General features: G+C 36.5%; 1 protein-coding gene across 2 annotated transcripts in view; it reads right to left on the bottom strand.

Moving 5' to 3' along the window:
• LOC126235952 (TCF3 fusion partner homolog) overlaps positions 1-4004 on the bottom strand; it is a 28669-nt gene extending 24665 nt beyond the window's left edge. Inside the window, exons 1-2 of one of the 2 annotated variants that reach the window (XM_049944924.1) lie at positions 3611-3998; positions 3453-3523 (exon numbers count right to left, since the gene is read on the bottom strand). In XM_049944924.1, the coding sequence (XP_049800881.1) occupies positions 3453-3523; positions 3611-3733 (194 nt within the window). In that variant the 5' untranslated portion in view covers positions 3734-3998. Of the gene's footprint in view, positions 1-3452; positions 3524-3610 lie in introns of both variants that reach the window. The other variant, XM_049944925.1, reaches the window with a different exon arrangement.
• Between the last annotated feature and the right edge of the window lie 12240 nt (positions 4005-16244).

Consider the following 16244-nt stretch of genomic DNA (forward strand, 5'->3'; position numbering starts at 1 on the left):
GATCGAACACTTCCCTTGACCTATATAGCTCAAAAACATCTCCCGATACCAATACCAACATTCACAGCCACACATTGGGGTCAAACACTTCCCTTGACCTGTTATCCTTACAACATCACCACATAAAGCCGTAAAAATCCGAATAGTTGAAGAAATTTTATTAGAGACAACGCACTGTCCCCCAATATAGCCGACAACCGAAAACTGTTGACCCTGTCAGTCATATCCATACCTACCAGACATAAAAAAAAGCAATTTACCAAAATTCACACACGACGCCACACTCGCAAACTAAACCAAAAACATCACCTAACACACCACCAGAGAGAAACACCGATCACATCAAAACGACACCTACAAACACGCCACTGTCACAAACTAAATTCCGCGCCATCGTGACGTCACACACCACAACAGCCTTACGTCACAGGTCGAAGCCTACGGGTGGGATAGGACGCTTCGGTCGACCCAAAAATTGTAGGGGATGATGGCCTCCAGTTTTCTTGTTGTTATATCACCAAATCTATGTAAGAGGAACCCATTTGACACCATGACATTTTAATTATTTTCCCCCAGTACATTTTACATCAACATTATCAAAAATCTGATAAAAATCACAGAAAATGCTAATTGTGGAACTTTTCTTGTTAAGATCTACCAGAACTCTGTGCGACCATACATTACATTCGTTGTAGAGAAGACTTTATGGATGTGAAACGAAGCTGATGTTAATAGGTTATTAGCAGAGAAGTGGTCCAATATTCTGTTGTAAACTACATTCTCAAAAAATTTTGACCACATAAGAATGCTGGAGATGTGGCTATAACTTGCTTGTCTCCACATTCATAAACATATGCTACACCTTGACTATCAAAAGATTACAAAGGAAAATAAGGGGGGTAAAGCTGCCAATATAAGATTTTGGAGTTTTGGCTGAGGCAACATCTTAACCAGAACAGCTATCATTTTTCAGTGACCTAATTAAACTGATGTTTCAAGGAGTATGCAATGACTGTCTACATAAATCTAATGGATCTGCTTATAGCTGTGGGGCAAACAATAGGCCAGTCGAATGTGTCTCTCTCTCTCTCTCTCTCTCTCTCTCTCTCTCTCTCTCTCTCTCTCTCCCTATCTTTTTTTTTTATTTTTTATTTTATTTTAAACATTGAATGAAACTAGTCTCTGCACTACATCAGCTATATTAATATTTTCACTCAATCTCCAGATATGACGGTTTTCACCCAATATGTGTCAACCGACTGATATGAATTTCTTATGGTTATTTCAGGGTTATATGAATGTTCTCATTCAGTCTTCAGGTTTGAATAATTTCACCAACATAGTTTTCAGCCTTTTTGGTTGCATATGAACCATGGCTGCGGTTACCTACACTTTTAGATACAATAATGCGTCTCATTTCAAGGAGTACTGAATAAAAGACATATTTCTAAAAATGCAGTATTTTCAAAATTTATGTATTTATTCACTTAAATATCAATGTTTTGTACTTCTGGCATTAGATCTGGATTTTTGGTAGATTTTAAAAGGTTAATAATTGAGGCTACAGTACAGACTTATGTTTAAGTAAATGAACAATTACTTTTTTAATTTAACCTTACTGAAACTCTGCCTCTCTCTACTCCTGCTGTTATGCAACTACCAACTATTCTTTTTGGTGAATGCTGTGGCACCATGAACAGGAAGCATATAAGATACATTATTTAAATTGTTCAATGACTCAACGCTTGCTTTTTAGGCATATACTGTCACTTGACAGAAGCAGTTTTCTCACAAGAAATGTTTGTCATCATTCATCAATTTAATTTAAATTACTTCAATAATGTAGTTTCAGAATATGAATAGCTTCCTTGCAGACACTGTGCATCACACTGAATTTATCTCAAGTATCACGTTTTTTTCAAGCTATATTATTTCTTCCATTCCCATTCCAATGAGGATTTCAGCATTTTGATCCACACACAAAGGTTATAGACTGTTTACAGTTATGGCCAGAGATAGGCTTAACTGTGAAATTGAGGTACCAACGTGCAAATGTGAATAATACTTCATGAATGTCAAATACTACACCAACTGCTTTTCAAAGGCTGTAAAACGTAAACAGGTTTCTCTGCTTGGGTACGATTTGTACATACATAGCTAGTAACATAATTTTCTGCTCACTATATTCATCTTCAACACATATAAGTGATGGAATAAATGCTCAATGGCTAGATTCAAAAACTATTCATTAGTGTACATTCTGAAACCTTTTTCGTAAAACAGAATGCAAACAGCCACTAAAATCTGGAAATGTTCCTTTCATCTTCACATACCAGCAAGGGAACTGTAATTGCTGAACTTTGTACTGCCAATGATACATCAGCTTAATTAGTTATGTATTAATTTCATTTGGGACAACATAATCCACAGCAAAATATTAACCAGAAGAATAAACTGATAGTTCAGTTAACTAAAATACTAAAGAACAATTCCAGGTGAAAAAACAAATACCGTACAAGGTTCAACTGACACTAAGACTACAGGCTGGTTTCACTTGAAAAGAAAGACTGAATAATTCAGTCAATAAGCAGAACTACAATGGACTGTGACTGATTGTTACTGGTCTTGTAAATTACCATCCATACAGGTATGTACTTAAAACATAGGACATTTCATCTTGCTTACACCCAGACAATATACATATAACAGGCTACACAGAAATACCATACGACAGATTGCACAGCATGTGCATAATGCTAAATGATTTACACCAGAGTGAAAATTTGTCAGAAACAGCAACACAACAGCTGTCAACTTTGTAAAGGCACTGTTACTGGATAATCTAAGGAATATAATTTAGCCGTATTAAATACATTCAAGAAACGAAAAAACATAAATGAAGTATCTTTGATTGTACTTCATCCTATAGATGTCTGCAGAGTGGCTCTATGGTACATTAGAACAGCTTGTAGTATTCATAATTACACAAGCCTACATGCAAATGTAAAATCCTTTTAAAAATGTGGCATTTTCAGTTCGTTAAAAATACACTGTATGCAGCTTCCATTGTAAATTTTGCCTTTCACTCGTATATAAAAAGATGTAATTTCAATCGGGCATGGTGTTTCATCAGAAGATCTGAATGCTGTTTGCAACTATTCTCTGTAAATAAGTAGGATACATTTATGAAGATCTAGGGGTCTTTTTTTATCTTAGTTTTCGTCTCATACCCTTTTACGTTCTCCTCCTTCGTGTTACTGGTTAATGATTTCTATGTTAAACGTGGTATATCTATTAAGTCACTGACATTTCTACCGAAATATGAAATGTTGATACTTGTAAGTTGAACAAGTTTTTTTAATTAGAAGAACCAGACTAATAAAAAACTACAACGGATTGCAAAAGATGATTTCATGTAGATTTAATATGAAATACATAAATTATCTACTTACTTCCTGTCCCTCCTGTACCTCCGCAGCATCTTCTTAACATGCTGAATTCTATGCACCAATCTTTCATTATCCTGAAAAGATTCAACATGCTCCTTTGAAAGTTAAATTCACTAATCACGTGCTCTCACTCCAAACATTATTGAAATATTAATGCTTACTTGCTGTAATACTTCACACCTTTCCAACAGTAGTTGATACTTCCTGCGGTAGATATCTACTTCAGCATTTTCAACGTCGTCTTCTGAATCATCAGAAACTGCGTTTGACGGTGGCACAATCATATTTCACAACAAAATTCAGCAAAAGAACTCACTTGTTCACAAATACCACTATGGAACACACAAAACCAACTTTGTATTACTTGCGACAACTACGTGACAACCGTAAACAAACAGTGTATAGCTTTGGATGAAAGATATTCCACTGTGAGTTAGCTATACAGATCGATAGAGGCACGTCCACATGTGCGGAGTTTACATGGGCATGTGTCATAAGTACACTCTGACATACGTAAGTATACATGCCTATGTAAACACCTAAAATCGAACGTCGCTGCAACTGGCGTACGTAGAAATGAAAGCAGAACCGGGTCTACTTACTTGCGCACGTTGGCTTCCCCCATTACTTTTTCGTCGTCTTCGCGAGATGACTCTTCTTGCCGAATGACATACAGTGTGTTTTCGTACATTCGAGAGTTGACATTAAGAAAATGTTATTTTGTTTCTGAGGTCTGAAATACAATTACAGTGACAAAAAGTGGCCGTTGCAGTTGTTGTTGTGAACTTCAGACCAGAGACTGGTTTGATGCAGCTCTCCATCCTACTCTATCCTGTGCAAGCTTCTTCATCTCCCAGTACCTACTGCCGCCTACATCCATCTGAATCCGCTTAGTGTATTCATCTCTTAGTCTCACTCTATTATTTTTACCCTCCACATTGCCCTTCAATACTAAATTGGTGATCCCTTGATGCCTCAGAACATGTCCTACCAACCGATCCCTTCTTCTAGTCAAGTTGTGCCACAAATTTCTCTTCTCCCTAAGTCTATTCAATACCTCCCCTTTAGTTATGTGATCACCCATCTAATCTTTAGCATTCTTCTGTTGCACCACCTTTCAAAAGCTTCTATTCTCTTCTTGTCCAAACTATTTATCGACAACGTTTCACTTCCATACATGACTAAAGAAACGCTTTCCCTGCCATTACCAGTCTATAGTTTATATCCTCTGCTTCGACCATCATCAGTTATTTTGCTCCCCAAATAGCAAAACTCATCTTCTACTTCAAGTGTCTCATTTCCTAATCTAACTCTCTCTGCACCACTTTATTCGACTACATTCCATTATCCTCGTTTTGCTTTTGTTGATGTTCATCTTATATCCTCCTTTCAAGACCCTGTCCATTCCATTCAACTGCTCTTCCAGGTGCTTACAATGTCATTGGGGAACCTTAAAGTTTTAATTTCTTCTCCATGCATTTTAATTCCTCCTCCGAATTCTTCTTTTGTTTCCTTTACTGCTTGCTCAAAATACAGACTGAATAACATCGGTGATAGGCAACAATCCTGTCTCACTCCCTTCTCAACCACTGCTTCCCTTTCATGCCCCTCGACTCTTATATTTGTCATCTGGTTTCTGTACACATTGTAAATAGACTTTCGCTCCCTGTATTCGACCCTTGCCACCTTCAGAATTTGAGAGAGAGTACCATTGTAGTACACTGTGCAATTTCTGAAATTCTACGAAAAACGTTCATATTTGTGGACTACTCATCGTGGTACTTATAAAGACAGAAATATGAAGGAAGAAGCAAGTAAATGTAATGAGGGAAAACGTACCACATATTGATGAAAATGGAATAAAAGCCAAAATCCGAAGTTTACGAAATGCCTATAGGATAGAGAACAATGAAGTTACGAATTCAGTGAGGAGTTGTTCTTCTGCAAGTGCATTACATTACATTAACACTTGTTCCATAGACTAGGAACATGGCATTTCACAATGATGTGGAATATGTCAGTTAACACAAAGTTTCTTTACAAGATATAATTACTATTATTATCATTTTTATTATACAATTACTACTTCAAATCTAAAAATTCATGTAATGAGTAGAAGGGGTTGTCATTCAGAAAATCTTTTAATTAGTTTTTTAAAATGATGATTGGATATCTCAGAGATATTTAATGTTAATTGGTTAATGACTGAAGAGTTTTGTAGCAGCAAAGTACCCCCTTTCTGTGCCAAAGGCAGATTTAACCCAGCATAGTGAAGATCATCATTTCTTCCAGTGTTGTAGCTGTGTACTTTGCTGTTATTTTTTAACTGGGATGGGTTATTAATAACAAATTTCGTAAGTGAATATATGTATTGTTAAGGTACTGTGAATACTTCGAGTTCCTTAAATAAATGTCTGGAGGTGATCTTGGGTGAGCTTCATCTATTATTCTGATCTGCGGTTTTGTGCAATTAATACTTTTTCTCTTAATGATAAATTACCCCCAAATATTATGTCAGATGGAAGCAGTGAATGAAAATAGACATAGTATCCAAATTTACTGATGTGTTTTTCACCAAAATTGCAGTAACCATAATAGCATAAGTAGCTGAACTGAAAGACATGTATAGATCTCTTAGACACAGTGCCAGCAAATTGGGGCTTTTGATTAATCAAGAGAAAACAGAATATATGGAAATAGGTCGAGTAATAAACCGAAATCCTTACTTTGAAATTGACCAAAATTCTAAATTCAGAAAAGTTCTTCAGTTTAAATACCTTGGATCACATTCCAACAGTAAAAATATCATAACAATGGATACAAACAAAAGAATGGCCTCAGGGTTAAGATGTCTGCACTCACTAAGCATCCCTCTCAAAAGTAAAGCTTTGTCAATAACCACAAAGATGAAGATATACAACACTATCATGTGCCCCATAGTACTTACAAAGAATGAAAGAGAAAAACTGAATGTTTTCGAAAGTAAAGTATTCAGAAAAACCTGGGGACCTGTGTTGGAGAATGGCATATGAAAAATTCGAAAGAACAATGAAATTTAGCAGCTAATGAAGCAACCCATTATCATCCAGAAATTAAAAAGTAGGAGACTGCAGTGGGCTGGACATGTGGCTAGAAAGGAAAACAACAGAATCACCAAAAAAGCATTCGAAGGAACTCTTCAGGAAACAAGACCATTGGGCTGACCTCTTACAAGATAGAAAGATGACATAGAGAAGGACATCGCAGCATTAGGAATTTCCACAGGGTGAAGAGAGACTGCGAGAGATAGAAGGCAGTGGAAGCAGATAGTTGATGCAGCATGTGGTCTACAGGGCCTGTGATCGCTGAGGAGAAGGAAGAAGGAATCTGAACTCAAATGTTTCAGCAGATAATCAATGTGATTCTACCCGTTAAATTTCACATCAGTGCACACACTTAGAAATTTTGAATATTCTGCCTACTCAACAGAATTCTGTTCAAAGTCCACATTTATCAATGGTGCTATGTCATTTACTGCACAGAACTATATATACTGTTTTCTCAAAATTTAGTGAGATTCCATTTGCAAGAGTATGACGTGATAGTTTTCTAAAGGACATTATTCAGAGTATCCTCAGATAATTCTTGCTTGTTGCGTGTAATTGCTATACTTGTATCATCAGCAAAACAACTATCTTTGGATCTTTATGAGTGTAGAGTGCCAAGCCATCAATATGTATTAATAATGATATAGGACCCAAGACTGAACCCCATGGGACTCTGTTCTTCATACCTCCCCAGTTAAAGGGATCTGCTGATTTTTGCAGATTATCTGTATTGTTAATTTCAACCTTTAGCATTCCTCCAGTTAAATATGAATTAAATCATTTGTACACTGTCCCACACATACCACAATACTTGAACTTATCTAGAAGAATTTCATGATTTACACAGCCAAAAGCCGTTAAGAGAGCACAAAATTTCCCAATGGGTGATGTTCGATTATTCAGACCATTTAATATTTGATCAGTGAAAGTATATGTAACATTTTCTGTTGAAAGGCCTTTCTGAAAACCAAACTGACATTTTCTTAGTCCTTCATTTTTACAAATATGTGAACCTTATGTTGAATACATTACTTTTTCAAGAATTTTACAGAAAGCTGTCAGAAGTGAGATTGGGTGGTAGTTGTCAGCATTAGGCCTATCACCCATTTTATCCAGTGGTTTAACAACAGCATGTTTCTGCCAATTCAGGAAAGTGACATATTTCAGTGAGATACTATATATGTGGCTAAGAATCCTACTTATCTTTTGGGAACGAGCTCTTAGTACTCTGCTGGAAATACCATCAATTTCATACAAGCTTTTACTTTTGAATGAATTCATTATTTAACTAATATCCATAGGAGAAGTGGGTTGAACTGCAGTCTTATCGAATTGCCTAGGTATTGCCTCTTACATACAGGGTGTTACAAAAAGGTACGGCCAAACATTCAGGAAACATTCCTCACACACAAAGTAAGAAAATATGTTATGTGGACATGTGTCCAGAAACGCTTACTTTCCGTGTTAGACCTCATTTTATTACTTCTCCTCAAATCACATTAATCGTGGAATGGAAACACACAACAACAGAACGTACCAGCGCAACTTCAAACACTTTATTACAGGAAATGTTCAAAATGTCCTCCGTTAGCGAGGATATATGCATCCACCCTCCATCGCATGGAATCCCTGATGTGCTGATGCAGCCCTGGAGAATGGCATATTGTATCACAGCCGTCCACAATACGAGCACGAAGAGTCTCTACATTTGGTACCGGTGTTGCATAGACAAGAGCTTTCAAATGCCCCAATAAATGAAAATCAAGAGGGTTGAGGTCAGGAGAGCGTGGAGGCCATGGAATTGGTCCGCCTCTACCAATCCATCAGTCACCGAATATGTTGTTGAGAAGCGTACGAACACTTCGACTGAAATGTGCAGGAGCACCATCAAGCATGAACCACATGTTGTGTCGTACTTGTAAAGGCACACGTTCTGGCAGCACAGGTAGAGTATCCCGTATGAAATCATGGCGGTGAATCGAGGAAGTACAGTACATACTGACAAAACTAAAATGAGCTCTAAAATGGAAATTAAGCGTTTCCGGACACATGTCCACATAACATCTTTTCTTTATTTGTGTGTGAGGAATGTTTCCTGAAAGTTTGGCCATACCTTTTTGTAACATCCTGTATACAGCCTTACATTTTATAATTAACAGTTCAGTCCTGTTTTATTTACAGCACACAATTCACAAAATGTGTCTACTTTTGCCTTTTTTAACAAACTTTTCATTGAGGTTGATAGAAATAAAGTCTTCCTTTACCCTCAGTTGTTGTGTTTCCCTTTTAACAACTTCCCAAACTGTTTTTATTATCAGAAGTACAAATCTCAGACATAATTCACATACTTTTGGACTTTTTAATAGCTTTTCTTAATACAGTGTAGTAGTTTTCAAAATGTTTGACTGTTTATGGATCATTACTCCTTCGAACTGTAAGATACCTGTCCCAGGGTTTTTTGAGATGGTTTCTTACAATTATGCTTCACTCTTTTCTTAGTGAAATTGTTTTCAAATATGCTCACAAAGGAATCATGAAATGGGTTAAATTTTAAATTAACATCAGGTTCCCTGTACACCTCATCCCAGTCTAACTGCTGCAAGCTTTCCCCAATATTTGTAACTGTTAAATCATTAATTGAACACATTATTCTGGAGGACGGTTTTGCATTATTGTGTGGAGCTATGTAATATATATTGTAACTAGCTGTGCATCAATATCAGAAAGACCTCTTTTAACAGGAAAAGTTTTTATTTGATTAATATTTTTTCTTGATCTATAAAAAAACTATGTATGAGTGTACTTATTTCCTGTACTGTAGCACGAAAATCAGTAACTGATGTCAAATTGGAAGAGCCAAGTAATACTTCAAGGTCTTTTTTTATTTATTTATTTTATTTATTTATTTACATCCTGAATCTTTGTGGTACATATACCATACCTTAGATACTGGACAAAATGATATAACATTAATATACTGTTACATTGGTGTATACATTACATTTATAAATTGATACATTTTTATATTGCTATATTGTTACATTACATTTTTATATTGTTACAACCAACTTATTTTTCAACATACTGTGTTACTGAGTAAAAACAGTTTTCCAAGAGATATGATGTTACAGATTTTTTAAAGCTATGGATTTTGTTTATGGCCTTTAGGTTACTTGGCAGCTTATTAAACAAATGTGAACCTGACTGATATACACCTTTCTTGCACAGTGTGGTATAACAATGATGTCTGTGTATGTCACTATTTGCCCTTGTATGGTGTCCATGTACAGATTTATTTTGAATAAATACATTTCCATTTTTTAGCATGCTTTTTTTTAGGAACATTACAACTTCTAGTATATAGATACATGGTAGGGGTAGAATCCCCAGTTCTTTAAAGAATGGTTTGCATGATTTTCGGCTGTTGGCATTTTTCATTACCCTCACAATCTTTTTTTGTTTCCGGAATGTGGTTATGCAATGAGGAGAATTTCCCCAGAATATGATGCCATATCTTAATAGGGAGCGTATGCAAGCGTAATACACTGCTCTAACTGTTTCAGGACTTGTGTTGTTCCATATAATCCTCATCGCATAAGTCATTTTGGATAGTTTAGAATTTATTGTAGTGATGTGGGAATTCCATTTAAGATTGTCTTGTAAGTAGATGCCAAGAAATTTTGCTTCACTGACACTGTTAATTCTTTGGTTTTCCATTGACATGTTTGGTTTTAATGGGTTTTTATTTTGTTGTGTATGGAAGTGTAAGACGACTGTTTTTTGAGGGTTTATCAGTAATGTACTCCTCAAAAACCACTCTGAGACATTTTCACTTGTGACTTTAGCATTTAAACTTAGAGCCATTTCATTTTCACCTTCAATTAATATGCTTGTGTCATCTGCAAATAGCACTGGTTTGGAGTGTTGAACGTGCAGAGGGAAGTCGTTTATGAAAATTAGGAAGAGAAAGGGACCTAAATTGAGCCTTGTGGTACACCGTGGGTTAATGTGGAAGGTTTCGATTGATAAGCTTGGAGCTCGTTTTTTCCCATGTGTTTTACCTCTGTTATCTGAGAGCGATTTTCTAGGTAGGATTTCAGTCACTCGTGTGGCAGGCCTCTTACACCATACAACTCTAACTTTCTTAGGAGAATTTCATGGTCTATTAGATCAAATGCTTTTGTTAAATCCAGGAAAATCCCTGAAACATTTTTGTGATTATCCACTGAATTTAAAATACGATTTATGAGGCTAAAAGTGGCTGTTTCAGTACTGCACTGAGGCCTGAAGCCATGCTGACATCCTGAAATCACATTTTTTTTTGTTAAAGAAATCAGTTAGTTGTAGCAGAACTAGTTTTTCAATGATTTTTGAAAAACCTGATAGGAGTGACACAGGCCTATAGTTGACCATCTGCTGCCGATCGCCCTTTTTGTAAAGGGGTACAACTTTTGCAGTTTTTAACTGTTGTGGGAAAATACCACTTGATAGTGAAGAATTGCATATATCTAGCAGTGGTGCGAGTATCTGTTCAGCTGATACTTTTATAATATAGTCTGGCACATCGTCGACTCCGGCTGAATATTTATTTTTTAATGACTTTATACTGTTTAACAGTTCTTCCCTACTTATTGGACGGAGGAACATGGATGTATTTGTTACACTATTTCCAGAAATTTCGTGTAATATTTTGTTTGATGTTTTTCCCATTTGTTCCTTCGCTAACTCACGAGCAATATTGGTGTAGTAAGAATTGAAGTGGTTAGCAATTAATTTTGGATCAGTGATCTTGCTGCTACCCTTTCAAAATGTCTATGCTGAAATCCCCACAAACAATAATTTGCTTTCCTCTATCTGACAGACAGCACAACAAAAAATCCAAGTTTTTCAGAAATAGCTGAAAATTTCCCAATAGGGGGCTATATACAGCTGTTGTGGTCTTCAGTCTAGGGACTGGTTTGATGCAGCTCTCCATGCTACTCCACCCTGGGCAAGCTTCTTCATCTCTGAGTAACTACTGCAACCTACATCCTTCTGGACCTGCTTAGTGTGTTCATCTATTGGTGTCCCTCTACGATTTTTACCCTCCCCACTTCCCTCTAATGCTAAATTGGTGATCTCCTGATGCCTCAAAATGTGTCCTCCCAACTTCCTCTAGTTAAGGGGACCACACCATGTTTCAGCTCGAAAATAAGTCAATTTTCGGTTTTCATCATATTTGATAGATGAAGGTTTTATTTAAGTAGCCTGAACAGGATTTTCCTGAAAAATTTTTTTTCGAGCATTTAAAGAGAATTTTCCTGCCACGTTTGTTTATGTGCCACACCCACTTTTCTGTCACATTTTTTTGCATATGTTTTAGATTTTTATATCCCCTACATTGCTTGTTAGGGATTTTTTTTACTCCCAAGTGTGTTGAATATCCTTGGAATGCAACAGTCGGTATTCTTTTGTTTCTGCTGTTTATAGACAACTAGCTTTCAAACACACGGTTAGTTTTGTTCAAGTGTGATTGCAAGTAGTTGTTATACTTATATTTGCAGTGCTTGTTTATGTGTGTTTTGTTGTGTTTATTAAAGATGACGAAACCTAAAGGCATTTTCAAGAAACGACAATTTAGAGGAAACAAGTTTAGAAACCTTTCTGTACAAGAGGTTATGTCGCCTCGTAATGATGTTTCTAACTGTAATTCTTCAACAAGTGCATCATCAAAGAAGCTCTCACCATTTCAAGAGAGTTACTGTAAGTGACAATGGGTGCAATAACATCATTATAAATTTGGGAATATTATCAGATGTAATTTCTAAATTTGTACAATGTAGACAGTGTGGTGAGTCACAGAGTGTGGAAGTTTGTGAGAGTGCCAGTGGGGGAAAAGGCCTAGCAATTGCTTTGGATTTAATTTGCACTAAATGCTCAGCTGTGATTTCATATATGAGTTCTTCAAAACCAGATGCAAGTGGCCCTTATGAAATCAATACTAGATTAGTTTATGCCTTACGATCCATTGGCAAGGGCATGGCTGCAGGGAGAACAGTTTGTTTAGTGACGAACTTACATCAACCACCAAATAAATTTGAGAAACTGACTGCAATATTAGAGAAAGCTGTATGTGAGGTCAGTGAGGAAAGCATAAAACGGCTGCTAGGGAATCAGTAGAAGAAAGTGATGGATGTTTGGATATTGCAGTTACACTTGATGGAAGTTGGCAGAAAAGAGGACATACTTCTCTGAATGGAGTAGTGACTGCCATGAGTGTTGACACTGGTAAAGTGTTAGATGTGGAGATAATGCCTAAATATTGCAAATGTTGCAAAGTCAATTAACATAAAGAACACAACTGCGTGGCTAATTTTAGAGGAACGAGTGGTAGTATGGAAGTTCATGGAGTACAACAAATATTTCATTGCTCCGGAGAAACAAGAGGCATATGGTACACCAAATATTTGAGTGATGGTGACAGGCATACAACAATGTGGTGAACTCTAAGCCTTATAGAGATGCCATTATTTGCAAAATAGAATGTGTAGGCCATGTTCAAAAACGTTTTGAAACAAGGCTGTTGATATGAGATGAAAAAAATTAGAAGATGGAAAATTGTTGACCGGGGAGGGTCAGTTAACTAAAACTGAAATAGAAAACTTGCAGGTATACTATGGGCAGGCAGTCAGAACGAATAAAGAAAATCTGGAGGCAATGAAGAGAGATGTTTGGGCCATATTCTTCCATGAGACCTTTACTGATGATAAATCATGTCATGGATTGTGTCCATCAGGAGAAAATTCGTGGTGCAAATACAATACGCCGCAGGCAACTGGAGAATCTTATTCTCACCAGCATACTCTTCCTGCTACTGTTATTACACCAATTAAACCTATTTTCAGAGACTTGGCTCATCCTGACCTTCTAAGGAACTGCCTGCATGTGCAGGCACAGAACCCAAATGAATTTTTCAACAGCATAATTTGGAACCGCCTTCATAAAACAGTATTTGTAGGCATGCATACAATGAAACTAGGAGTTCATGATACTGTTATTACATTCAGTTGTGGTAACAGGGGAAAGTTTTGGGTACTGAAAAAGCTGGGAATTAATCCTGATGAAAATATGATCACTGGGCTGTAACAATGCGATAAAAAGAGGATAGCCGATGCAAATAGGTCTGCATTTAATATGGCCAAGAAAGAAAGACAAACATTCAGGAATCTGAAAAAGTAGCTGGAAGACCTGCTAGAGGCCAAAGAAGGGCCATCATATGCAGCAGGACAGTTTTAATTAACTGTAAGTAACAAATTTCAAAAGTTTTTTCTTTAAAGTCATTTTCCCACAAACTAAAATTTTCAGTACATATGCCCCATTATATCTGAAACTATCATAGATAAATGAATGAAATTTTCAGAGACTCTGCATAACATAAAAAGCCACCTCTGGTACTACATTCATTAATATTCCCCATTAGGAAATTCACAAAAATATTTTCTGCAGAAAAAATTAATATTGTTTGTTAATAAATTTAAAAAAGTATTTCTTAAAAACTATAAAATGGATAAAGTAGATTTTAGTGCAGTTGACTCTATTACCATCATGTAACATACAGTAAAAATATTAAGGTCCTGCATCAAATAGCTTTTTCAGAAATGGGTCAAATACTTTCTTAAATCAACGTGAGTTAGATAGGCAGGGCGTGGTCCCCTTAAGTTGTGCCACAAACTGCTCTTCTCAGCAGTACTTCCTCACTAGTTACTTGATCTACCCATCTAATCTTTAGCATTCTTCTGTACCATCACATTTCGAAATCTTCTATGCTCTTCCTGTGTAATCTACACATATTTATTGTCCATGTTTCACTTCCATACATGGCTACACTCCATAGAAATACTTTCAGAAAAGACTTCTCGGTGCTTAAATCTATGCTTGATGTTAACAAATTTCTCTTCTTCAGAAACTCTTTCCTTGCTATAGCCAGTCCACATTTTATATCTCTTCTACTTCAACCACCATATATATATATATATATATATATATATATATATATATATATACATTAGAGCATCGAGGGGCAAGTGTACTTTTGTTTGCTTAATGCGTTTAGCGCTGGTAACAATGGAGATATTGAAGCAAGTACATTATTTCTAAATGGAATCATATACCTTTTTGAAGGTGTTTGTAAGCTCTTGAGAATACAGTTACAGTGATACTGTGTATGTTAATGTTGACATTGAAACCTGTCATAATAAAAATTCTAGAAATGTGCTAACATGTGAGAACACAGTGGCTGCAAACGGCATTTGTGGTGGAAACACTGCCAAGCACAGGTCTCAAACAAGGCTGTGTAGTTGTATACCATAAGGTAGGCCTACACTACGAGAATGAAGCTTTATGTCCCCTTAAACCTACTTACAACCTAGATGCAGGTTCACCTATGCATGCTGCATATGGAAATATGACATACACTAGACTCTAGCGTATCGAAAAGGGCTTAGGAAAAAAATTTGACTTTTGTGCATCCTCCAATATTTACTGAGCTAAAACAGAAAAATCAACTGTCATATCTTAAAAATAAAGAGGTCTTATATGCTACAAAAAGCCACTACTGTACTAAATATCTAAATGTCACAAGGAAAATTTGACCTCTCTTTTCCTGTACATGGCTTCATGCTTCTTAGTGGCAAAATACAAGTAGTGGACCAAAGAGAAAGAGAGAGAGAGAGAGAGAGAGAGAGAGAGAGAGAGAGAAAGCCCATTTATTAGTGTGGGTTACCTACATCAGGGGCAGGTATGCACCCAGGGGCAAATCTATTGTTCTCCTTTGATTGACAAGTACTTAACCTATTGTTCAACTAAAGGATCCTTCCATTTGATTGACAGGCACTTAATCTATTGTTCACCCTGTCACCTCCACCTCCCCACCTCCCTCTCAGGAAACTGCCTGCCTCACTGCTACAGGTAGACTTTCAGGACTGAGTTATTGAATAGCCTCTCTCACATTTATCAGTTTGATTGACTAGTTAATTAAATTGATCAATTAATTAACCTCTCCCCCTCTGGTAAACCCTCTCCCCTCCCATCCTCCCACCCGGAAATTGGCGGGAAAAAGACTCAGTTGATCGGTCATTTGGAAGGAATTCGAGTGTAGTGTATTGAATATTGTTTAAACAATTTAGACAATGTGTGGACTATTGTTTATTTAAACAATGTAGGGGATTCAAGGCAGTATATGGAATATATGGAAATTGATGGCAATTTGGTGGGGGGAACGATCTTAAAACAGGAAATTCAGGGGTATATTGTTTATTTATAAAAAAGTGAATTTGTGCGCGTTGGATTTCTCTTGCTCATCATTCTCTGCTGTTTGGAAACTTGGAAACATGTAGATCTTGTAAGAAGTAGTTGCATGGGGCAAACATGTTGCATAACCTAATGTTTGGCACTGTACTCTGTGTGTCTTAACCTAATGTTCAGTCCTTTGTTGGCGCTTAACATATTGTCCTGTTAAGTGGTTTTCCATGTCACCCCCATTTACTTACATTATTGTACCGCCTTTGATATCAAATTAGGTAATTAATAATGTCCGCCCATCATTTTCTGGTAGATTTTATCGAATTTCACATGCTTTTGAACGCCATTTCTGGTGCATTCATCTTTGTCACCCACCCACTTAAACTATTGTACTACATTTTAGATAAAAAGTATGCAAATTAACCTAGTG

Source organism: Schistocerca nitens, chromosome 2, assembly GCF_023898315.1.
Source record: "Schistocerca nitens isolate TAMUIC-IGC-003100 chromosome 2, iqSchNite1.1, whole genome shotgun sequence".
In the NCBI taxonomy this organism is placed as follows: domain Eukaryota; kingdom Metazoa; phylum Arthropoda; class Insecta; order Orthoptera; family Acrididae; genus Schistocerca; species Schistocerca nitens.